This window comes from Colobus angolensis, unplaced genomic scaffold (assembly GCF_000951035.1).
Source record: "Colobus angolensis palliatus isolate OR3802 unplaced genomic scaffold, Cang.pa_1.0 Scaffold359, whole genome shotgun sequence".
In the NCBI taxonomy this organism is placed as follows: Eukaryota; Metazoa; Chordata; class Mammalia; order Primates; family Cercopithecidae; genus Colobus; species Colobus angolensis.
In genome coordinates, this window is record NW_012116921.1 from 977,324 (window position 1) to 1,003,001 (window position 25,678).

Here is a 25,678-nt window from a genome sequence, read left to right on the forward strand (position 1 = left end):
CTGGGACAGCTCAGAAATCCTGGCACTGAAGGAGGCAGGAGACTTCATGGTTAGATTGAGAGTGGGCAGTTTTTTCTCTGTCTGCTGCACTTTATTACATTGTGTTTATCATTATTATTATCATTATTATTATTATTATATCCAGTGCCACAAGGAAGGGTGAGGCTGAGCACAGGGACCTGGTGGAACAGGGCCATTGTAGAGCCAACTAGAAGAGTGTGAGCTACAAAGCAGGAGGCACAGTTTCTCAAAGGGGCCGAATGGGGGGAGTCACTGGGGTGCCATAGGCAGGTGTCCTGTGCTGATGCTGGCAGATTAAGCCCGCATGGGTTTGCTTTACATTTTAACTTCACAATTCAGTCTCAGTTATATCTACTGGAGAATATATACATGAATAAAAGGATCACTGTAAAGGAGACAGATCTGAGAGAGCCCAGATAACAAGCTGCAGCCAGGCCCCAGGCAGCAGAGGAAAGGGCTGCTTGGTTAGTATGGGCCTGGAAGCTTGGGAGCTTCCCAGAAGCCAGGACCACAGCTTTATTCCAACACCCTGCAGCTGACCCTATGTGCTCCCCACAGAGAATGTTCTCATTACACCTTGTACTTTTCTTTCATAGCGTTGGCTGCAGTTGTAATTTTGCATTTGTGCAATTCTCTGGTTAATGTTGGTCTTCCCCACCAAACCACATGTTGGTGAGGGCAGCTGTGGCTGTTTTACTCTCCACTGTATTCCCTGTACCTAGGTGGTCCTTGGAAAGAGCTGACACTCAGGATATTTATTGAATGAATGGATGAATTGACTCACGTTAATATCACCTCTCCTTCTCCAGGTACTCAGAGCCTTGCTAGTGGTATAGGAACTTGTAAGATGCACAGAAGGCCAGGGACAGGAGACAGCGTCTCCCAGGGGCTCACTGAAAAACCTGCGCCCTTCTCCAGCCTCCAGGCCTCAGATGGCAGGTGCCTCCAGGTGGGCTGGGAAGCATCTCACCTCTGCCTAGCACTGTGTGCTCTGGTTGGCCAGGGAAGGTCTCCAGGGCAAGACCTGATTCTAGGGATTTCACAAGGGACTTTGATATGTGAGACCCAGAAGCTCCCTGCAGAGAACAAAGGGACAGTGTGGACTGCCTGTGGAGTCTGAGCCAAGATATGATCTGGGCCTAAGGAGCCACCATGGCATGGCTATTCAGTAGTCCCCAGTCCTGCTCTGGAGCAAACCAAGACCTAATCATTCACAGAGCAACAGAATCCCTAGCTAGTCAGTTCAGGGATTTAGAGAAGCTTCCTTTCTCCCAACTCCATCTGCTATGATCCACCTTCCTTAGTCAGCCCCTCACCAGGCAGGTCCTCTTTCTTGCCTCTGCCCTTTCTACCTTCCTCTGTATCCTTCCTCTGGCCCCAGCTCTCTCTTTCTGTGGATTCTCTTTGTCCTGGGCATAGGCATAAACATAATAGGTATCAAGAGGTGCTGGAAAGCCTCATCGATTCTGAAGTCTTGCACTCCCCCATCATCCTATTAAAAATTTTAAAATACCTGATATTCCACCACCATTATCCCTTTTGGCCTTAGAAATTGCATTCTTACGCCTGGACACAATTTACTTTGTGAGAATCAACTCTCTCTCTGAACCTGAAATAGTCTGTTAAAAATAGATCATGGAGCCTGGGTGCGCTGGCTCACTCTTATAATCCCAGAACTTTGGGAGGTCGAGATGGGTGCATCACCTGAGGTCAGGAGTTTGAGACCAGTCGGGCTAACATGGTGAAACCCCGTCACTACTAAAAACACAAAAATTAGCCAGGTGTGGTGGCGGGCGCCTATAATCCCAGCTACTCTGGAGGCTGAAGCAGGAGAATCGCTTGAACCCAGGAGGTGGAGGTTGCAGTGAGCCGAGGTCACAGCATTGCACTCCAGACTGGGCAACAGAGCAAGACTGTCTCGAAAAAAAAAAAAAAAAAAAAGGATCATGGAGTAGATCAATTTTGATCAGAAAATGTCATGAGGAAAGGTCTGAGCCAGGCGCGGTGGCTCACGCCTGTAATCCCAGCACTTTGGGAGACCGAGGCGGGCAGATCACAAGGTCAGGAGATCAAGACCATCCTGGCTAACATGGTGAAACTCTGTCTCTACTAAAAAAATGCAAAAAATTAGCCGGGCACAGTGGCGGGCGCCTGTAGTCCCAGCTACTCAGGAGGCTGAGGCAGGAGAATGGCTTGAACCCAGGGGGTGGAGCTTGCAGTGAGCCGAGATCGCACCACTGCACTCCAGCCTGGGCAGCAAAGCAAGACTCCGTTTCAAAAAAAAAAAAAGAAAAAAAAGAAAGGTCTGGAACATGGGGTGCATCTGTAGCCACACGGGATCCTTGGGTGGCCAGGAGGCTGTCGTGGGGTGACGAGTTGGGGGTCACATGGGAAGGATGCTTGGAAGAAGAAAGTGAGAGAAGGAGGTCAATGGAAAGACATAGGTCAGCAGACTTACAGCCCTGTCCGCTGTGCCGGGTCATCAAGGCCCACTCAGGCTTCCTCCTTCCTGCTGCCCCTCCTCCAGGCAGCCTTCTCCCCTGCAGCTACGGGCCCCTGCAGCCAGGCCACAGAGACCCACATACCCTCCGCAGGTGGAAAACATGAACACCGGCAGGTCAGCTCAGTCTTCTATTACAAAGCTCACATATGTAGGGAGGCCCAGTCTGGTCCAGGGCTGATTTCAGGAAAGAAGATTATTCTTCAAGATTTTCTCCTAGGAGGCAGCACCACAAAATGGAAGGGGAACTGACTGTAAGTTCTAACCTGAATTCTAGTCTTGGCTTTGGCAGTAACTCACTGGGTGACCTTGGGCAAGCTCCTTCGCCTCCCAAGGCTTCTCTTTCTTCTATGGCACTTATGTGGTTTATTTTAAAGGTCGTGCACGCTATCTTTGACCTGTTTGCTGCCATTTTCACTGGAAAAAAGAGCCCTGGGAGATATGATTAAGGAAAGACTCCTGGCCTGTTAGCCAGGGGAGCCCTCCTGCCCAGACCCTGTAAGCACTCTGGATAAGCCTCCGCTCCTCTTATGTTAATTTCCTCCTCTTTCTCACCTATCCTGCTGTCTCCATAGAAGGGCACAGCGCGGCCAGTTGCATTTAAAATTGCCTTCTAAAAGGCACACACATGCATCCTGGCTGGGCAGCCTTTGTGTGGAGCTGGGACTGATTCATCTCAGGGGCCTAATTCTAGCTTTCACACTGGCTTGTGGAGGTGTCACTGAGAAGGGTTCAGAGGGCTAAGCTTACCAGCCCTCCAGAACCGGGGAAACGTAGCCTTGGCTCCACATGCCAAGCAGCAGCATAACATGCAGGGCTCTGCAAAGTCAGCAGAGAAAGGATGGCAGGTGTCAACCACTGCACGTATTTTACTTATTTATTGATTTACAGTCCATCTTCCCAGTTTGTATGTAGCCTCCTTCATAGTAGAGATTCGGCCTCATTACCTGTCTCTGGTATCCTTAGCTTGCAGAATGGTGCCTGGAACATAGTGGACCACTAAAGAACACTTTTTGAATGAATGAATGAATTAATTAATTAATTAATATGTGTTGGGTACAAGTGTTGTGCTGTGGAACACACTCCTGGAGTCTGGCTCTTGCCCCACAGGCTTGTCTCTAAACTGATGAAGAGCAAGGCAGGCACTGGGCACAGTGGTTCCAGTCATCAGCGGCCCAAGAACGTTATCCCCAGTGTAGGTGCTCTCCCCAGTTGATGGGAATCTGGGAGAGGTGGTACTGACAAGAGAGTTTCTTCACCTCCACTCCAAAGACAGAAAGCAATGAATGTTAATGACAGAGGCAAGCAGCAGGTGCCAGTGCCAGCTCCACTGCTCAGTGCTTCCAGATCCTTTCATGGTTCTGTAATGTACTCAATCCCCAAAGGTGTATCTCCTGCCTTCTAATCACTTACAACAAAATACGTGTTGCCCTTTACACTGAAGATAAATTGAAATGTGTTCAGGTTCCCTTCTACCTGGGCTTATGACCCAGTCTCAGAGCACCTACATTTGAGGGCAGGGGTGAAGTATACTTTCCCATTGGCCTCTTCCAGTTGCTGGAAGTGTGAGCTTACGATGGGTGACCATTTATTGAGCATCTACTCTGTGTGTTGAAAACTATGCCAAGCTCTGTAGGTAAGACAACATCCCAAGGCAAGGCAACTGTAACCTCCTGAAAGATGCTGGCAAACAAACCACCATTATAATTGAATTGGAGTCATTCAGGGCAGAGATGGTGGAAGGCTGGACTGAGGAGCACAATGTGAACTGGAAGGTGCAGAGTTGAGAGAAATTGAGTGTTATGAGACTTAATGATTGATTTGTTGCAGAGAAGGAAATAGAGGGTTTTTTGTGACTCCCAGGTTTCTGGCATGGGCAGCCAGGTGGGGTTGCGACCTTCACTGCATGGAAGATCTGGGAAGGCTGAAGTTGAGTTCAGCTTTAGATGCGTTGGTGGTGATGTTCTGATGTACCATCCAAGTGGAAAAGTTCATTAGGAAGTGGAATTACTTAATACCAGGTATCATTCAATGAATGGGGGAGTTTTATTGTTTCAGTATTTTTAACTTCAATAATGTTTGAGAGAGACATGTCTTCTTGTATTTGACAAAACACTGATTTGCAGTTCTGGTATCTCTCCTGAGTAAGTCTTATTTTTAAGATAAACATCACATCAGCCCTGAGTGCAACTAAAAATGAGCTGGGCCAGTGCAGTGGGGACTGCGGTCTGTCAAGGCTCTGTATTTAACAATGCCTTTCTCCAGTGGCCTCTGCCCTGTGCCTCCCACACTGTCAGCTCTAAAGGATATTTAGTCCTTGCAGCTTCAAATTCTTTAACCCTTCTTTGGCCTCTCAAGACAAGCCCTGGGTATCACTGAAACCTCAGGCATGTCCAGAAACAAGCACAAAAAAAGAATGTGACCACTTCTGCTTAACCTGGCCAGTGCAATTCACTAAGCCTTGCACCTGAAAAACCGAAACAAAACTTCCTAGCAAATCAGGTCCCCACAATCAAAGGGTGGAAAATGTCACTGAAGGTTGGAAAACTGATCAGAGCCTCTTCAAAACTTTGGGACATCCAAAGACCTCACTGTCTTCTTATTAGAATTCAAGCTGGAAGGAAACATCACAGTCCTCCAAGTGACGCGTGAATGAACGGAAAGCGGAAACCCACTTTCTGCAGCTTCGGAAATTCATATTGTTATTCATTCAACCAACATTTGTGGAGCATCTTTTATATTGAAAACACTTTGTGGGACAGTGTGGGACACAAAGAAAAAGAAAGTTATTCTGCCTCCCCATGAAGTGACACACAAATGGCTGAGTTTGGTGAAGAAATAGCTGCAATGAGTAGTGGGGTTTGCTAATAGCAGTGGAGGAGGTGGAAGCTCCTCTACAGATTAACTCATTGAACCCTCACAGCTTTATGAGCTCGGGTCTAGCATTACCATTACTTTATAGGTGAGTTAACTAAGACACAGGGAAGTTGAGAGATTTTCCCAGAGTCAACAGTTGGTAAGTGAAGGGATTTGAACCCAAGCAATCACTATTAAGGACAACTCTGCTGAATAAGTAGCCTTTACATAGGACCTGGAATGTTGGGTAGGCTGTCAAAAACTGCAGCTGGGACCACTGGGAGTGCATTCCAGAGGAAGGCTATTCTAAGGGGAAAGGCAAGGACAGGGTACATTTGGACACGTGGATAGTGGTCCAGTGTGGGCATGTGTAGAGTTCTTGAAATGAACTCTACAAATTTTACAATTTTTTTTTTACATTTTGAAAATAAGCTATAAAGTGGCACTTTTGGAAATATAGACGTCCCTCTTTAGGGATCATTGCGTTGGAGTGACATGATCAGAACTGTACTTTAGAAAGAACATATGACTCCTGCACTCTAGCTACTTAGTACAAAAAGTGGAAAAAAGGAGAAAGTTTCTTGGCTTCTGAACTACAATGATTGTAGTTGCATTGCCTGCTATCACAAAGGGATCCCCAAACATGTGTAATAGCTCCAAAATGACAGCTTTTGTCTTGTTCACATGGTCAAAAAAGTGGGAGTTTCTAGTACATCTCATCCAAACCTGCTGTTTATTTGTGTGAAGTGCAGGGACGGCTGCTAGAATAAGAATAGATAGCAGGAGGGCCAGTGTGCCTCCTAGTTTATTAGGGATAGACCCTAAGATTGCATATGTGAACAAAAAGTATCACTCAGGTTTAACGTGGGGTAGGGTATTTAGGGGATTGGCTAGGGTTATTCAGGGACTTGGTCTCCTTCTGTTCTTTGTCTCTGCCACCTTCTATGTGCGGCTTCCAATGTTACTGTGCCATGTGTATCAAGGTGTCAGAAAGGGAAAGACTGGAGAAGACACCTGCTTCTGAAGTTTTCCAATGACCTCTGCTCCCGTTCCATTAGGAGGCACAAGGCTCTCCCGAGAGGCATGGGGACTAGAAACGAAGTCCCTGACTGGGCAGCCACTTCCATCTGTGACTCCATACTCTGAAAGGGAAGCAAGAATTTTGGTGGAAAGTTAGTCATCACCATCATACCTGAGTGAAGAAAGAAAAACATATTTATCCTTCAGCAGTAACTTTTCAAAGTAGTCTGCACCTCATTTTGAAGCCTGGTTGAGACATGAGTTTTACGAGCAAATGAGGCTTAAAATAACATAAGCACAGTCCCGTTCAGCACCAAATCTTATTTGTCTAAATGATTGTTGAAGGTTCCAAATTGATTTTATACTTTCCTACCTAAGTGAACAAAACTTAATTTAAGCTTTTCTTGATGACTTATGATCACCATTATGAATGTCATTTATGGGAATGCAGTGTGTTGTATACCAGCAGCTTCTGAGTGGTGTGGAAATGTTAGTTCCTGGGCTGAACGCCTCCCAAATTCTAGGCTGTTCACTAAGTCCCTTCGTCAATCTCTTGGGTCCCTTAGAATTTTTACAGTCACTATGTGTTCTCAATACCTCCAATTTCTATGTTTCTCTGCTTTCTGATTTCTTCTGCCATTTTTATTATTTACTAACCCATTTATGTAGGTTTTCTTTTTTCTTCTTTAAGACTCCCCAGTCCTCTTTTCTTTCCAGTCCTTCCACTGATTTTATTTTGCACATTATGGTGGAAAGAGCGTGCACACATGTGGGAGTGGCTTTGGCCTCAGCACTGACACAAGCTGTGCCGCAGAAACTATGACCTTGATCAATTTAATCCCGAGCCCCTGTTTCCTCAATATAAACTAAGGTGGTGATATGGATCTTACAGGCTTACATTGGGATTAACTGAGATGCTAGTAATAATACAAAAATTCATCTGTAAAAATTGATGGTCATTATGCCTGTTATTTTGGCACTTGGACCTGGTTTTTATTGTCATTGTCAACAGAAATAGAAAGAGTTCATAGGACTCCAGGGAGTTGGAATCCAGACATGAAGAGGGGAAGAGCTAGAATACTCGAGACATCTCTACAGAGTGGATAGCTAAAGCCATGAGTCAGGCTCCTGAAAGTCTCCAAGAGGTTATAGATCTACTAATGTGCTTAAGCAGAATCTAAAGAAAAGTCTGATATAAATGGATGAAGCCGTAAGAGGAATATCAAGAAAAGAAGACTGGATAAAAATGTTCCCTGTTTCGAAGAAAAGAAGAAGTTTTCTAAACCTTGAAACTCTTTTAAGCTATCAATCCTATCTGCCTTCATTCACTCCCAGCCTTCTTGAAGGAGCAGGGGGCCTCCATCTCTTCTTGCCAGGAATCTGCTTCTTGTATTTTACAATTCCTTGCCAAATCTGGGCAGAGCCAGCAGAGTGAAGGCAGTTGTGTCTGGGCAGTCTGCCTAAAAGGTTCCATTATATAAACAGTAGGTGCTTAATAACTTGCATTGTGCACATAAAAGGGAAAAAGAAGAAAATGTGATTTTTCACTGCTGCAGAGTAAACCATTCTGTGGCCCCAGAGGATGCATCACATTTAGCAAGATTAACGCAGGTGGCAAAGCGTCTCCCCAGTGGGTATATCACAGCTAATGTCCATCAATAGTTAGCAAATGAGTAGACGGTGCCTGTGTCAAAAATCCTGTTTCTACCCTCATGCTTTATTTATTTAACTAATGGCTGCCTCACTGGTAGCTCATCAAGATGGTGTTTACTGAGCTTGGCAAAGTGAAAAATTATGATTTTGTTTACTCATGTATTTCCAGCTGGGGTGCTGAGTTGTTATCCAGGCAGCTGATGACCGTTCTTCCACTCTCAGAGCCCCTAACACAGGCAGTTCAGTAAACAAACCATCAGCTTGAGAACCAGAGCGTCAACACTGCCACAATCTGGTTATTTGCTACTTGGCAGCTGTCAGTGTCCAGAACCTCAAAGGATGACTCATTCTGGAACCTCCCTTATACTTAGATATTAAAACAAGTAGAAGTCAGGTTAAGTGTAATTGGTTTACTTTGAGTTATTCAGTCGTTTTTGAGAAGAAAAGAAAACAGTACTTATTCCAAATTAAATATTTGATTTGGGATAGATTTGTCTCTTGCTCTATACTCAGGCATGTAAAAATAGAATGAAAACCCAAATAGAAAACCTGAGAGAGGTCATCACTCTGGAATGGTTCTCACACCTGCATTAACTAATTTAGTTACTTGTATAGCAAATATTTAGTGAGTACCTACTGTGTATTAGGTCCTGGGGATATTGTGGTGACTTAAATCCAACACAAACATGAACCTAGTTCTTCAGAACCTAGCAACTTTGTAGGAAAGAGAGACATTGAATCAGTGATTGTCAATATGATGAGAATTATAAAGGGAGAAACAGGGTGCTACACTAGTCTTGGAGTTTAGGGAAGGATCCTTGAGAAAGTGATGCTTTGAATGGGAGATGAAGGAGTTCCAAAAATCATAGACAGGGAGAGGCAGAGAGGGTAAGTTTGAATATTATCTCAGTTAAGTCACAAAATAACTCTGCGAGGTTGGTATTATTGCTCTGGTTTACAATCGAGGAGACTTGGGTTCCAGAGGAAGCATGTGCAAAGACCCGAGGCCAGACTTTATGAATAGTGCCACTTGGAGCTACAAGGTCGAGCAAAGTCAGTGTGGCTGGAGTAGAGAGGAACCATGAGAGGCATGAGATACAGAAGGACTTGCCAAGGAGTTCCTAATTAAAAGTGCATTTTAGAAAGCCCACTCTGGCTGGTATGGAGAATGGATTGAGGTGGATGTAGGAGGACTGGGTTTGAGGCATGGCAGTGACTAGGTGAAGATGATAGTGGGTTGAACTAGGGGTGGAGTCAGGGGAAGCAACCTACAGGAAGATAGAAATGATTAACGTCAACAGACACACAGGAGGTTGGGTCAGCAGGGTCACTGAGTGGCTGGATATGAGGGGAGAGGTACTGGCAGGTTATTCCACAAGGCTCTCTTTATATCTGTAACAATTAAGCCATAATAATACTAATAGCTACTGCTTACTGAGTGTCTACCATAGTCATTTTATAGATGAGAAAACTGAGACTGAGAGTAGGGAAGTACCTACCAATAGATGACTGAACTGAGATCTGAGCCCCAGCCTGACTCCCAAGCCAGTGCTCTCTCCACTCTAATGCTACACTTACGATTCTGGTCAATTCAATATTTTTCTCATTTGATTGACTGAAACCTCAGCTTTTTTCCCCCAATTTAATTCAGCTATATTTACGACTCCAAGTTCTCATAATTCTTTTGCCTTTGACCGTTAATTCTCAGTTATCCTCCAGATTTCGAGCCATGCTATGTTTATCTTAGGGCCATTTCAAACAGCAGAGGCCAAAGAAGCCAGTTTCATGGAATCGGGCTTGTCGGGCCACATTAAATATCACCTCACTCTAATGAAAATGCAGCTTTTTGTTTGTTCTAATGAGCGCAGGGGGCCTTTATGTCCAATCTCTTCCTAGAGGAAGTAATTGCATACGAGTGACCTTTGAAGGAAATCATGTCAGGGAGTTATCTGAAGGCACTGAGGTGAGCCAATGCGTAACATCAACCAATGTACTAGCGTTCCAGAAAAGAAACAAATAGGCTTGACCCACTGACAACTCGTCCATGCCCCCTTTAGACAGAGGAAAATCATCTACTGCTTGCTGAGAAAGTGAGGCACTGAGGCACAGAGATTTCTTTCACTATTTCTTGAACACCTGCTGTATGCCATGCACTGTGCAGAATCCCAGCCTCATGGTGCTCCTGCGGTAGGGAACAGACAATACAGAAATTAAAAAAAAAAAAATTTAAATCATTAAAGATTTTGACAATTACCATGAAGGAAACAAATTGGGTCACGAGAGGTGGTAAACTGTACCTCAACTTCCTCATCTAGTTAAAAAAGAGAGAATGGTGGAATTTGCCTCTCGGGACTGTCTTCAGGACTAGGTTAGGTAACATACGTATTGGGCTCAGAAGAGGTCCTGGCACATTAGTTGAACACTTAGTCAGTGTTATGCATGGTTAGCATCTTTGTTATAGAATAAGTGGGGGAGGCAGTCAGGAAGGGCCTCCTGGAGGAGGTGACATTTAAGCTGAGACCTGAGAGATGAGAAGGAACCAAGCTTATGAACAACTGGGAAAGCAAAGGCTGGAGACCAAAGAAGGAATGCCTACTGTCTCCCAGGAACAGAAAGAAGAGGGAAATCAGCCAGGCCGGAGAGTAGAGAGTAGGGTGGGGAGTGAAATGAGTGAGGGCCATGAGGCAGACAAGATCCCAACCAGGTAATTAACTCAGTTTTATTCTATAAGCAAGGGAAGGGAGTGGTGTGAGCAATGCTTTGAAACCCCACTCTGGCAGGTGTGCAGATAATGAACTGAAGGGTGAAAGCTGCAAGACAAAGGAGGAGAATTACAAAGTAGAGGCACCAGAGGGAGGGTGTTAGGCAGAGGGTAGCGACCTTGTTGGTGGCACAGTATTAGTTTCTTAGGGCTACCAGAACAAATTGTCACAAATCGGCTGTGCTAAAACCACAGAAATTTACTCTCACAGTTATGGAGGTTAAAAGTCTGAAATCAAGGTGTTGGCACAGCCTTGTTCCCCCTGCAAGCTCTAGGGAAGGATACTTTCTTGCATCTTCTAGGTTCTGGCGGTTGCCAGCGAATCCTCCGCGTTCCTCACCTGCTAGACGCATCACCCCAGTCTCTGCCTCTACCATCAAGTGCTGTTCTCCCTGTGTGTCTCTGTGTTTTGTGTCTCTTCTTATAACTTCACCCGTGACTGGATTGAGAGCCTGCCCTCATCCAGTATGACCTCACCCTGACTTACATCTCAATTACACCTGCAAAACCTCTGTTTCTAAATAAGATCATATTCACAGGTACCAGAGTGTAGGGCTTTAACATAGCTTTTGAGGGAGGCAGAAAACCCACAACAGCAAGTTGAGTCTTGACTGTCCCACCTCTAAGGGGCTGTGCTGGCATGACAGTAGCCCCCCATGGCCCAGCTTCTGGGGCAAGAAAAAACCCCAGCCATGTACAGAGGCATTCAGCATCTTTCCTGTAATTGGGAGTTGAAATGCTGTGTAGCTATTCCCAGTTGCTTATTCCAAATAAGCAGGCAGGTGGTGGAGAGGAAGGCAGCCCACTGAGTGAGGGCAGCATGTTAAACTAGGGATGTTCCTTCTTATTTATCTGTTTCCTTAAAACCACTTACACTTTTAGGTTGCAACTTAAGTGTACTATTATTTAATGATTCCTTTTCGGTGAGTACCCAGTGACTTTGAACAGTCTATGAATACAGGTGGATTGTCTTGGATTTTTAGAAGTGAGGAGACTTGGGGTTCATCCCAGATGCTATCTTTTGTGTATGGTTTTGGACAAATCCCATAGCCCCCTGAGCTTCAGCTTCTTCTGTAAAATGAGGATGTTGGCCCAGCCCAGTGCTTCTCAACCTTGAGGATGAATCAGAAGCACCTGGAGGGCTTAGGAAAACACAGATTGCTGGGCCCCATCCTGGAGCATCTGATTCAGAAGGTCTAGAGCAGTGCCTGAATATTTGCATTTCTGGCAAGTTCCTAGACTCTGTTGTTGCTGCTGGCCTGGGAACCACACTGTGAGAATTACTGGCCTAGATCATCTCTGAGATTTCTGCAACAATATTATTCCATGAGTCTATGAAACTCATTTTAATGTAAATGACTAGGTGAAGTGAATTTTCTAACCTTAGCTAACAAAATTTGGATTCAGTATCAAAATATGTCCCAGCTACTGCTCACTCTATTTTTCACTTTGGGTTTATCTCTCTAGACTTAAGGGTGTTGTACAGAGAATAGAAAAAGACATAGGCCATTTAAACAACACCCTTAAGTGTAGAGAGGTACCCAAATTTTGCTAGCTAACATTAGAAAATTCACTTCATCTCCTGTGTCTAGTGGGGCCTCCACGTACAAGGCTCCCAGAGAAGTCAGCTGAATGTTGGCTCAGAGCTCAATAGAATCACTTAGCTTTAGTGGCACTTATTTAGGGTGGAGGGTGGGGCACAGTAGATGCAATTGAAAACCTGAGAATAATGGCATAAATAAGCCCATGAAAAGATGTTCATCATTAGTCACTCAGAAAATGCAAATCAAAAGCACAGTGAGGTACTTCTTTTCACCCATTAGAATAATCAAAAGAGACAGTACTAAGTGATGACAAGGATGTAGAGAATTGGAACATAGTGGGTGGGAATGTAAAATGGTGTAGTCACTTTGGAAAGTAGTTTAGCAATTTTTCAAAATGTTAAACAAAATTGTCATATGACCCAGTAATTCCCCTGCTAGACATCTACTCAAGAAAAAATGAAAACATATGTCCACATAAAAATTTGTATGCAAATGTTTCTAATACCATTATTCACAAAAAACAAAAAATGGAGACAAATCCAATGTACATCAGGTAATGACTGAATAAACAAAATGTGGTATGGACAGAAATAAAGTACTGACACATGCTAGACACATATGTATATATGTACAAGATGATGCAGAATTTTGATGAACCTCAAAATTATTATGCTAAGTGAAAGAAGCAAGACACAAAAGACTATATATTGTATTATTCCATTTATGTGAAATGTCCAGAAAATGCCAATCTTTAGAGACAAAAAGTAGATTAGTGGTTGCCTAATGCTGGGCATGGAATGGAGAGTGACTATAAATGGACATGAGATTTCTTTTCAGGATGATAGAAATGTTCTAAAATTAGGTCATGGTGATGGTTGCCCAACTCTGTAAATATACAAAAAAATTATTTTTAATTCATGTTTTAAATTGAGGGATTTTATGGTTTGCAAATTATCTCAATAAAGCTGTTAAAATAATTTTAAAAATAGAATGGAGCTAAATAAAAAAAACTAATGGGATTTCCTGCATCTCCCTCTGAAGGTCATTTAGTGCTGAAGGTGGTTATGACATATGCAGATTCCAAATACTGGGCTTTAGAAAATATTATCTTAGTTACCCAGTGAGAAAATATCAGGAACTGCTTACTGGAAGAACGGGGACACTTAAATACAATAAACACGTCTATTTCACACTCGTTATATGCCAGACACTGTGGTGAGTGCTTTACATGGCTTATCATTCACTTATTCTTTGCAAAGTATATTTGTTGAATGCTATGTGCTGGGTACTGTCCTTGGTGCTGAAGATACTGTGTGACTAAGACAAAGTCCCTCCTTTCAGGGAGTTTAACATGTAGACATACAAAGATTATTTTATGTAGTGATACATGAATTTAAACAAAAACCTGGATAATGAGAGGTAGTTATAGTAGGTGGGAAAGGGGACTAGTTTAGATTGAGTGGTCAGGGAAAGCCTCCCTTGGGAGGCAGTCTGAGGTAACACCTGAAGGACGTGGAAGAGTCATCATGCAGACATGAGAATAGTGGCTTGGGTGGAGGAATTGCTGACATAAAGTATATCAGACAGCAAGGAGTAGAGAAATGATAGTGTAAGCAAGGGAGAGTTCTGTACAGGATGATGTTGAAAGGATACACAAGGATAGAAGCTACAGATCTTGAGAGTCATGACACAGAGCTCAGTATAAAGTTTGTCTTTTCGTGGAATAGTACACAACCATGAAAATGAAATCATGTCCTTTGCAACAAAAATATGGATACATCTGGAGGCCATTATCCTAAGTGAATTAGTGCAAGAACAGAAAACCAGATGCCACATGTTCTCACTTATAAGTGGGAACTAAGCATTGGGTAGTCATGGACATACAGATGGCAAAATAGACACTGGAGACTCCTAGAGTGGGGAAGGACTGATAGGGGCAAGAGTTGAAAAAACTATTGAGCATTATCCTCACTATTGGTGATAGGATCATTCATGCCTCAAAACTCAGTATCACACAATATACCCATGTAAAATATCTGCATGTGTACCCCTGAATCCAAAATAAAAGTTGAAATTATAAAAATAAATATAAAAATATAAAGTTTGGTTTCTTATTCCAAAAGCAATAAGAAGCAAACAGTAAGATCTAAGCAGATGAGTGACATAATCTGATTTACATATTAAAGGGGATCCTGGGATCTACACAGGAACAGAAATATAAAAGATAGAATAAAATAAGTGAACTTAAGAGCTAAGAGTGCTGCAAAAACTACAAGACAATGGTGGCTTAGATGAAGATGGTGGCAGTAGGGATGGTGAGAAGTGGTAGGAACAGGGGCATATGTAGTAGGATAGACCCAATAGGATTATATGAGTTGTAAAGGGCAGAGAAAAAGAGGTATCAAGAAAGATCCTTGAATTTGGGCTTGAGCACCTGGGTAGAAGGTGCTCCACTACTTGAGATGGCAAAACTTCCCTTTGAGTTTGGCTTTACTATCTTCATGTCACAGATTAAAAATGGGGCTCAAAAAAGCTAAGCAACTTTGCTCCAAATTATCTATCTAATGAGTGGAAGAAGCAGAGTCAAAGCCAGTGACTCAAGAACGCTATCTTCTAAACCACTCAGTACTGCCTTCTGCCCACGGATTTCTTGCATCCTTAGCCAGCCAGTAGATGGAAATCAGATGAGGTGGCATTCACTGGATGGAGACAGGAAGACTTCTTGGCAGTGAAGGCTGGTGGCTGGGCTTGTCATTGAACAAAAAAGAAAGGAACAACTTGGAAGAGTAACATTTTTCTAGTGAATCACATTAAATAATCAGCATGGCTTATACCCAGTGTCAGCCTGAACTGAGATTGACAGCTAATAAAAGCATAGTAATTATAGGAAAACATCAGATTGGAAAGTGCAGAGATTCTTGAAACACCTGAAGCCATTTAATATGTCTTATGTTTGCTCCAGACCAACAGGCAGCTCCCAGAGCAAGACCGGTCTCATTACTGAGCTAATGGACATTGTGCTCTGAGGTACTTTTCCCTCTGCCAAATAAATCAGAATTTTAAAAACGGAAGCCTGATATTGCCATGCTGCAAATGTTTGCAAGGACATCGCTGAGTGTTTTAGGTGTCAAGTTTAATTTGAGTTGGCCTGGCCTATTCTCTTAAGGAAGGCCCCAGAGGCATCAGCTAGGTCACAGGGAGAATTCCTTCTGCTCTTGCTCTTCAGGCTGTGACAGATATCAGACCTTGATTCCCTGAGCACGCTTCCCAAGAAGGGATTGCTCCTGTCGTCACAGTCCAAAGGAGTTAGTTGTGATGAAAGTAGTCATGCTTCCCTATTCCATGATGTTAGGTTTGTTTGGGGGTTTTGTTGATGATGGTGCTGGTTTTTGTTGTTGTTGTTGTTGTTGTTGTTGCTGGGGGCGGGTGGGGATGATGGAAGGAGAAACTCATTCACACATTCTAAAATATTCATGAGTCCTCCTCTAAATTGCAGATAGTGTCTTAGATTCTGGGATGATGGCAAATACTTAAAATTATCAAAGAACAAAAGAGACAGCAAAAAGAAAATGGTAAGCTCTGAGTGTGCATGCACGTGTGTGTGTGTGTCTTCACACTCCCTCTAGAGACCTGCCTCCCACTGGCTCCTATACAGCATGCTGCTCCTGGGAGCCCAGGCTGTAGCCCTGAGCATCAGCAGCCTGAAGAACAGTCACTCCTCCATGTGCTGTGCATTTTCCTGGGCATTCTTCACCTCACAACAGCTCTAATGACCTTGGCATCAAGTTCTTACTGGGGATTAATAACTGGCTGAGCTTAATGACCCTTACTGTGTCCTGGGCCATTTTCCCAGCCAGCCATTAATTCCAGGCAGTGCCCTGGACTCTGGTCATTACGGTTCCCTAGGCTGAGAGGCTGCCCAGTGGCAAATGGCCTCAGCCTCCTCTGCAGACAGAGGTTTCCATAGCTCACCACCCTTTCTCTTTGTGGCATCTTTACCAAGGCCTGGGTACAGACAAGTGATTGGTTATGGCACCACATGATATCTACTTTGTATGTGACAGAAGGTAGGTTTTGCAGAGGATAGATAAGGCAGGAGGTTGGGTTTCATTCACTCATTTATCCATCCACCTATTCAGTATTAATTAAGTGATTTTTTTTATGAGTCAGGATGGAAGAGAGACTAAGCTAGGAGTGCACTAAGATAGAGGCCTATGTTTCCTAAGAAGGAACAGAGTATCTCACCAATGAGGCTTTAAGGAAAATGTTCCAAAGAATTGAGGAGGCTGAACACTACGAGGAAGAAGTCGGAGAGAAGGCCTTGCTCGGCGGAGAGCCCGCTGGAGCCACCTCCCCTCCTGTGTCCTCTGCAGTGCATCATCTCCCAGGCCTCCGGGCAGAGCTTCAAGTTCACCTCCCTGTGTTCCACTTAGTGATTCATCAACCCAGCATCTGAATGCTTAAGGGAAGAACATGTAAATATTACGTCAGGAATCTTGACTCACCAAGGCATGAATATTTCCACCCATATCATTAAGACGCTAAAGGTTATAATGGTACTGAGAGTATGGGAGCATGCTTCTCTCAGAGGACTGTACCAAATCATGAGAAACACAGTCATACAGTTTGTACACTTTTTCGCCATTCTGCCGTCTAAAGTATCATCAGTCCCCCTGAATACAAGAAACAGACTTCATTTTGTCCTTTGGAAGTGGATCCCAGCCTTTAGTACGTGATCTTCTCAGCTGCTGGAATTGTAACATTATGTTTAGAACAGCCATTGTCATTGTATTGGCACCCCTTACCAAAAGCACCTAAGGCATAATTCAGACTTCGATCTTTTTTGCATTGTTTGGTGCATCTGCACAACTCAAAGAATGGGTGTTAGTGTCTGAGGTAATCAATACCAGAGCTCAGATTTCTCAGGTAGCAGAAATCATGAGGGTGGCTTTTTAGAACTGGGTTGACCTGGCATGTTCTGGTGGTGCCCAGTAATCACAGAGGGTCAGTATGGCAAGGTCAGGAAACTTGGCCTTCTCTGAAAGAGTGTTCAGTTGGCCTTCTGTGAGCAAAGAGAAAGAAAGAGTACCAGGTCCTTGGAAGGCCCCGAAGGCAATGTGTTTCACCTGCCAACCAGTCTCTGTTCTGAGAATCGAAGCAGAATAATTAATTAAGGGGAAAGACATGCTTCTGGGACCTTTCTTCAGAATGTTTTCCCTAGTAATAATGACTATAATAAAATTACAGATCAAACCGGAAAATTCAGGATAATTCGAGGTGAGCATGATGAGAAAAAGCAGCTTCCCATGGCCTTAGGGTCCACTGGGATGAATTTACAAAGCGACCTTATTAAGCAAATGTGCTGAGTTACACAGAACCTCAGGGGTGTATTAAGTCCTCAGTGAAGGTCTTTAGAATGAATGAACAAATCAATGTTGTCTGGCCACAAGTATTTCGTGTCAAAGTCAGTCCTGCCATGCTCCACCATCAACCCTCTATCAACTCTTTGCAGTCAACTGTAGTCACTATTTCCTCAATCCAACCACGATCAGACTCTGTCACTTCTGCTCAGCTGAGACTATTTTGGCCAAAGTCATCAAATCCAAAGCCCACTCCCCAAGTCTTGTTTTACTTGTCCTATGACACTGTTGACTACTTGCTCCTTTTTAAAATTGTCTCTTCTGCTGGTTTCCATTACATAATCCTTTTCTGGTTGTTCTCCCACCTCTCTGGCTCTTCTGAATAGGCTTAAATGTTCCCTCCTCTTTGGTCTCATGGCCCCTTGTGCCTAACTGCATTATAGCACTTACAGCATAGTCCTGTCATGGTTTTTCTGGGGGCACCCTCAACCTGGACTGTATGCTTTTTTTTTTTTTTGAGAAGGAGTCCCGCTCTGTTGCCCGGGCTGGAGCACAGTGGCACAATCTCAGCTCACTGCAAGCTCTGCCTTCCAGGTTCACGCCATTCTCTTGCCTCAGCCTCCCAAGTAACTGGGACTACAGGTGTCTGCCACCATGCCCAGCTAATTTTTTTGTATTTTCCGTAAAGACGGGTTTCACCGTGTTAGCCAGGATGGTCTCGATCGCCTGACCTCGTGATCCACCCTCCTTGGCCTCCCAAAGTGCTGGGATTACAGGCATGAGCCACTGCGCCCAGCCAACTGTATGCTCTTCTATTGTGTTACTAAGGTTGGTGCAAAAGTAGTTGTGGTTTTGGGCATACTTTTAATGGCAGTTAGTTTTGCACTAACCTAATGTCTGTAGCACCAGGTTCAGTACCTGGTACATAATAGGAATTTCACCATTGAATAAATTATCATGGAACTCTTCCCTCTTCATCATTTATGTATGGGATGTGCAAGTAAAATAAGGGAGAGGAAAGTTAAGTTAAGCATTTCTTCCATTTTTTGGCCACTGAAATTGCCTCTCATCCCAACAGTTCGCCCAGGAATTCAGGACTCCTTACTCCAAGTTTCAGTAGTTTTCTGAGGGGAACAGGGGCCACCTTCTGGACATCTAGAATGTGGCTCTTGCTGAAGAAGGTTTGGTCTCAACCACATTTCAGCATCGTGTACTTAACGTTGTAGTTAGACGAATCTATTTCAAATGATCCTGAAAGGAATGGAGGTATTTGGTAGAAGATTCTTGTCACTTTACTGCATCCCCTGAGCCCAGTCTCCTCAGAGTGGTAACAACACTACTGATTAAAAAATAGCATCACTGTGTTTCTAAGAGGGAGGAAAGAGGCAGCGAAGTGAGAAAACATCCCATGACACTGATTCTGCTTATTCTGCTGTACTGTGTTGTCATAACGGTGAGTCCCTTTGTCTCTGCAGTCGGGGTTTTGAGGTTCAAATTTCAACACTGCCACCACCTTACAGTGTGATCTTGAGCAAATTGCTTCATTTTTCTATCTTTCAATATTCTTATTTGTAAAATGGGAGTGATAATATAGTATCTTAGAGTATTAGTTGAAGGATTAATGCAATTATATTTATAAAAAATCAGAACAGTGCCTAACACAGTTGTGGCCGAAAAGCACTCAATAAATATTAGCTGATTGGCCACTGTTTTCCTTTGTGCCCCCACCTTTGCTGAGTTCTCAACAGCCCCTTACTCAGACTTCAGCAGGGCCTCCGCTCCTCATACTGTGTCACACTGTATTGTCCTCCTTTACTGACCACTGTCCCTCACTAAAGTATAAGCTTTCAAGGCTGTTTGCCCCATTTTTGCATTCTGACTGCCTAGCACAGTGCCTGTCATGTAAGAGTAATTAGATGTTGGGGGAACTGTGAAAATTTGCAATGGTAGAACCTCCATTTCATAAGCCCTGCATCAATTATAAACCCTAAGTGGTCAGTGCTATATCATGAGTACTTATTGTACAATTACTTTATGGACCCCTGCATTCTCTTCTAAATGGGTGATAGGGAACACTGGACAGGAGCAAAAGGCTCCACACTGACCAATAATCCTGATAGCACCTATCATTTATTGAATGATCTCTGCGACAATCCTATGCTAAAGGTTCAATCACATGCAGTTGCTATTTTTGCAGGCCAAATATTGGCAGTTTCAAAGGGCTCAATCTAATACTGTATGTATCTTAATTTTTTTTATTCTACCATAGTAGAGTGAGGTTTTAACCTCAGTTAGAGATGAGAAAACTGAGACTTGTCGAGGTTAGTGACTTGCCAAGGTCCCATAGCTAGTAGGTGGTGGAAGCAAGGCTGGGCCCATCCTGCTACATCCCAGAGCTGATGCTTTGAGGCACCACAAGGTGAGGGAAGCTGGCTGCCCTCAGGTGCTCTCAGTGTAGTTCTGAAGACACAGCCATGTCTCAGGAAATTCCCAAAGTAAACACAAAGCTGAATATATGCAGTACTAAGTTGGATTCAATTTCCTGAGATAGTGCAGGAAGCCAGCATGTCCTGTTCAAAGCTAACAGAGGAGGGCATAGGCTCTGGAAAAAGTCTAACAATGCAACATCTCTTCAGAACATCTTGATTATTATTTTCTTGTACATTTTCTGGCCTTGGCCTCAGGTCCTAATTACATTGTCTTCAGACAGCAACTAGAAATATTGCTCATTAAACATCAACATGGGAATGTTTAATTTGTTAGGACATAGGTGTTTTGAAAGCAAATCATTGGTTCAGGGCATTGAACTGAGCGCTGCCATTGGAGTTGTCTGTGGTGAACACCATGTCCCGGCCAGAACTTCGCCAGGATGCGTATTCACTGCAGATGAGAGAAGGACCTAGGCCCTGCAATTCCTAGATGGGGTCTGTGCCTCTGAGCTTGAGGCTTTCTTTATGTTTATGAAAATGGGACAACTGAGTTTCTCTCTCCCTCATCTGTTAAAATAGAAGAAGCCATCCTAATTGTCATTTCAAAATTATGGCCTCTAAGGGGTTACCATCAGCATGTCATTTCCCATATGATGCTTAGTTGATGTTTATTTAGGATAAACATATTTGTACAGCATCCAAGAATTTTAATCAGTGTTTAACTTCCAATAAGGTGAGTTAAGAGCATCACAACTAGTTTCACAGCAATTTGCAGGATAGTCTTTGCTTCAACTTGGTAGTAACTTTGGACTCAAAAATACCTAGTTTTGAAAGCTAAAAGCACGACTTTATTACTTGCTAGGAATACAGGGCAACTTTGGACAAATTTGTTAACATCTGTATGCTTGAGTATCTTCATCTGTAAAATGACCACGAGAGCAACCTTGCTGGGTTGATGTGTCGATTTGGTTATTTCATATCAGTAAAGCCCTTAGTCCAATGTTTGATAGGTTGGTGCTAACTCCCTTTTGCCCTTGTCCAGTGTTCCCTGTCACCCATTTAGAAAAGAACACAAGGGTCCATAAAGTAACAGCAGAAGGGATATACCTCTGACATGAAGGGGAGGAGAGGAGAGATGGGTGCCCTTCTCCCAAGGCAGGGAAGTAGCCTGCTGGTGCTGACTCAGGGTTAAGCCCTTTGCCCCTGACAGTGTCCTTCTCCCCCTGCCTTCCAGCCCCTGAAAATGCACTGCAGGGACTGTGCCCTGGTGACCAGCTCAGGGCATCTGCTGCACAGTCGGCAAGGCTCCCAGATTGACCAGACAGAGTGTGTCATCCGCATGAACGATGCCCCCACACGCGGCTATGGGAGCGACGTGGGCAATCGCACCAGCCTGAGGGTCATCGCGCATTCCAGCATCCAAAGGATCCTCCGCAACCGCCACGACCTGCTCAACGTGAGCCAGGGCACCGTGTTCATCTTCTGGGGCCCCAGCAGCTACATGCGGCGGGACGGCAAGGGCCAGGTCTACAACAACCTGCATCTCCTGAGCCAGGTGCTGCCCCGGCTGAAGGCCTTCATGATTACTCGCCACAAGATGCTGCAGTTTGATGATCTCTTCAAGCAGGAGACTGGCAAAGACAGGTACAAAGGCACAGGGAAGAAGATGCAGGGGAGGGTGAGGATAAGTCATCATTGGCTGACTCACCCAAAGCAAAGCTTTTGCTATAGGTTTTTGTTGTGGGCTCCACTGCTCATGTCATTGCTAGAGTTCACTTGTAGGGTCCTCTGCGTGACTGGGCTGCTCAAGCTGACTTGACAAGGCAAAGTGAAAAGAAGCATGGAGATAATTATATGGATATTTCAGGGCCTTATTTTTGAGGAAGAGGCTATACAGCTACTGGCCTTCATTGGTTAAAAGTGCAATATAACAGTTTTATTGCATTTCAGTTTACTTGCATGAACACTCACCAAAAAAAAAGTGTGTGGGTTTATTTTTTCCCATTCAAAGGCAAACATTTATTTAGTCAACCAATATTTATTGAGTGCCCGCTACTTGCTCAGCACTGTGCTTGGCCCTAGGGAAACAGTCAAACACAAGAGCCCACCCTCCAGGTGTATAAAGTCTTGGAGACTTACCAAGTAGTAGCCAGTGCACTGAGGGTCTTGTGAGGGAAGAAAATGGTGCTGTAGACATGCCCTGGGCCCCAGCCCATGGAAACCCAAACTGTTAGCTACAACTCCATATTAAGACATGAAATCAATGTAGTGAGGCACTGAAAGATTTTTTTTCTAAAGTAACGGGAAGAATGGGATAAAATGGAACAGAGTAGAATAGAAACGATATTATCAGCATTCATCCCACACAGTAAGTTAGGCAAGATATTGTTTCATGAAACTTTTATTTCGGTTTGATGGAGATGGAGATAGATGGATAGGGATTTCTTCTCAAAGTGATGAAAATGTTCTGAAATTAGTGGTGATGGTTGCACAGTCCTGTGAATGTCAAATAAATATCACTGAATTACACACTTTAGAAAATGAAATTAAAACTGTTTGTGTGTGTGCCTCAATCACGATGTAAAAATGTATTTTTCACTATAGGTTGAAAGATTTTGGAAATTACTGGTCTGGGAGATAAGGAAAATGCTTTCTCAAAAAGATATACATAAGCTGAGACCCAGGGTAGCAAGTCTTGGATAAAGTAAAGGATCTGGGAGCGGGAGGGAGAAACCTCCCTGGAGGTCCAGGGAATCAGGTGTGAGAGAACATGCAGTGGGATGGAGAAAAGCCCCCTGTGGCTGCAGTCAGGAGAACTTGGGGGTGGGGGTGACACAAGGTGAAGAAGAGAGGTGAAAAGATGTCAGCTGGACAAATCTAGGTGAAGAAAGGACAATGAAGAATCAAAGGCCACTAGAGAGTACAGCCCTGGGTTGGAACTCTGGCTCTGTCACTGTCTAGTTGTAAGGACCTGGACAAGTTATCTAGCCTTTTAGAGACTCAGTGACCTTACTGTGAAAAGGGGATAGTGACTGCCAATCGCTAGACGGACTGGTCTAATAATCAAATTGCCTCATTTCCTTAATTCTAAAACCTGTACTGTTATACATTTATGTTGTAATTTATCCCTCTTACAAAAACTGTTACTGAGTCAATTGCTTATCTTTAAACTAAAGGAGAGCCAGACTTAGTGGTGCATGCCTATAATCCCAGCTACTTGGGAGGCTGAGGCAGGAGGATGGCTTGAGCCCAGGAGTTCAAATCCAGTGTGAGCAACATAGCAAGATCCCATCTCATAAAATTTTTTTTTAATAAAGTGATATGATAAATGCAATAAAGAATATAAAGTAATAAATCCATTCTTTGGCTAGCAACTCATTATTAGAGAATAGTCTCAAAGAAAGACTTAAATCCAGTACCCCCAAATTCTTTGTGTGGAAGAGAAACCTTGTGACTAGTCAAGGGCTGGCCCAGACAGGAGTGGGCATGGATCTGGTGGAGGAAGGAGGAAGAGCTGGCTGTTGGCACTGTGGCCTTCCTCCCTGGAAGGCCCAGCAGATACCATGGGTAGCCCAGCCAGCAGATCACATTGGGGATTCTGATCATCGCCAGCTGCCACAAAATCCAGTCGTGCATTGACCTTTGCAACTCACAGATAAGAGAGACTGTCACTCATTTGAATGAGTTATTTAATCAAGGAAACATTTTATAAGGAATCAAGAAGGAGGGGAGTTATTTAGTTTCATTATTTACTTGTTGAAAAATCTGAAATAAGTAGAAACCGTCTCAACGGAAAACACTTCTCTCTTTTTAGTTTATTGGTTGATTGCTAAATAAGTATTCCTAAAACACTGCCCCAATGTTAGCTATTTAGTATAATTAAACGTTGTTCTGGACTCCTTAAGAAATCATTTTAAGCTGATAAGTTAGATACTAAGTCATCATACCCTTTGGCCACTCAGGATCTTTAGGAAGCCATCTCACAGCAAGGTATATCCTGCTCACTAAATTCACTAAATTCTGACCAATGAGAAGCTTTTTCTCACCCGGTCTTTCTTCCTGGTCTTCCTGGTTGGTAAGGAGGGAGCCAAAGCTTTGTGGAGGGGCTGGTGGGCCTCTTTCCACAGACATCCGTCTGCCAGGGTCCATGTAGCCCCTACTCAGGGGAATCACACTTATGAATGTGGAGGATGCCAGAGTACACTGCTGCTTCCAGAAACTATGTGCCTCTTGCCTTCGGGAAACCATCTTAAAGAAGCCAATACTCTATTGACTTAATATTCTTAACCTGTAGCCTGCTCCAAGCTGAAAGAAACAAGTCAGAAATGGCCCTTCAGGACAAAACTATTTCTGTCAATTAAAACCTAAAACATTTAGCGTGTAATGGTATTTCTCAATGCCTGCTTCTCTTGAAACCCAACAAAACACTAGCATCTGATACATAAAGTGCAGAATATCTAACTTGCAGATCTCATGATCAGGACTTTCCTTTTGGGTGAATATTTTGAAGAAATAGAGTCATTTAATAGATTGTGATTGATAGAAGTTTCACCCTCCCTAAAAGCGGAGAAATAAGTGGCTCAGGAACAATCTGCAATTAAGAAGTATGACAAATGACTTAGATGGCCAAGTGGTATTCTTTGATATTAAAAAGTAACTGTACTTGAAAATAACTTTATAATTGAATAAGGGTACATTAGGAAAATATGATTCAGAACCAATATTATAGTAATTAGATAAAGGAAGCATAAATGAAATAACTGCAGGAAGAATATTTCCATAGAGATTATAAATGAGATTCTGGTGGAGCAGAAAGGCCCTTAATTGTAATTTAGTGTGCACTATAGAATTATCAGCTCAGTGTGTTACTTCATCATACAAAAGAATATCTGATAATTTTCCCTAATAAGCACATGACAGCTCTTCATATTCTTTCATTACAGCTGATTAAGTGTAAAAACAGTAGATATTCCTTTGTTAGAAAAAGAGTTCAACAAAGAGTTTTAGAAAGACAGCACAAAGTGTTGCATTTCTATAGCACGTGACCCCAAAAGGCTGTTGTTTAGGAAGTCTGGGGAATTTTAAGTGTCACTTTAAAGAACTCTTCACTTCAGTTTCTTTCGTCCTCTACCTTGCATTCTTCTCCCCATTTTACCCACAAAGCCTTTTCCTGTGCAGCCACATCCTCCTGTATTCAGGCTGTGGTTTATGATCCCTACTACATCACATAAAACAGAACCAGAGTTATGGGAGAGTTTCTGCCCCTGGAGAAAGTCCCCTTTCATGTGTCCGATAGCTCTAAAAACAGAGGGAATATAAGTGTGATTCCCAGATTAGGCTCCTGAAGCTGTAAGTGAGCTGTCATCCTCTTCGTGGGTTCCACATCCTCCCAGTTATTCACTCACCCAGATTAGGTCTAGAACACATGGCCAGTGCATTGTCATGGCCCATAGGTGAAAACAGCCTCTAACTTAAGGGAAGCCACTTCCTCTTCTTGCTCTTTGCCATTGAGTCAGCTCTACTCCATCCCAGCT

The 25,678-nt window shown here is 43.5% G+C and overlaps 1 protein-coding gene across 1 annotated transcript in view; it reads left to right on the plus strand.

Annotated features, from left to right (window-relative positions):
- ST6GALNAC5 (ST6 (alpha-N-acetyl-neuraminyl-2,3-beta-galactosyl-1,3)-N-acetylgalactosaminide alpha-2,6-sialyltransferase 5) overlaps positions 1-25,678 on the plus strand; it is a 189,341-nt gene that overhangs the window by 147,820 nt on the left and 15,843 nt on the right. The window contains exon 3 of the mRNA XM_011953152.1: positions 21,379-21,788. Within this exon, the coding sequence (XP_011808542.1) occupies positions 21,379-21,788 (410 nt within the window). The remainder of the gene's footprint in view (positions 1-21,378; positions 21,789-25,678) is intronic.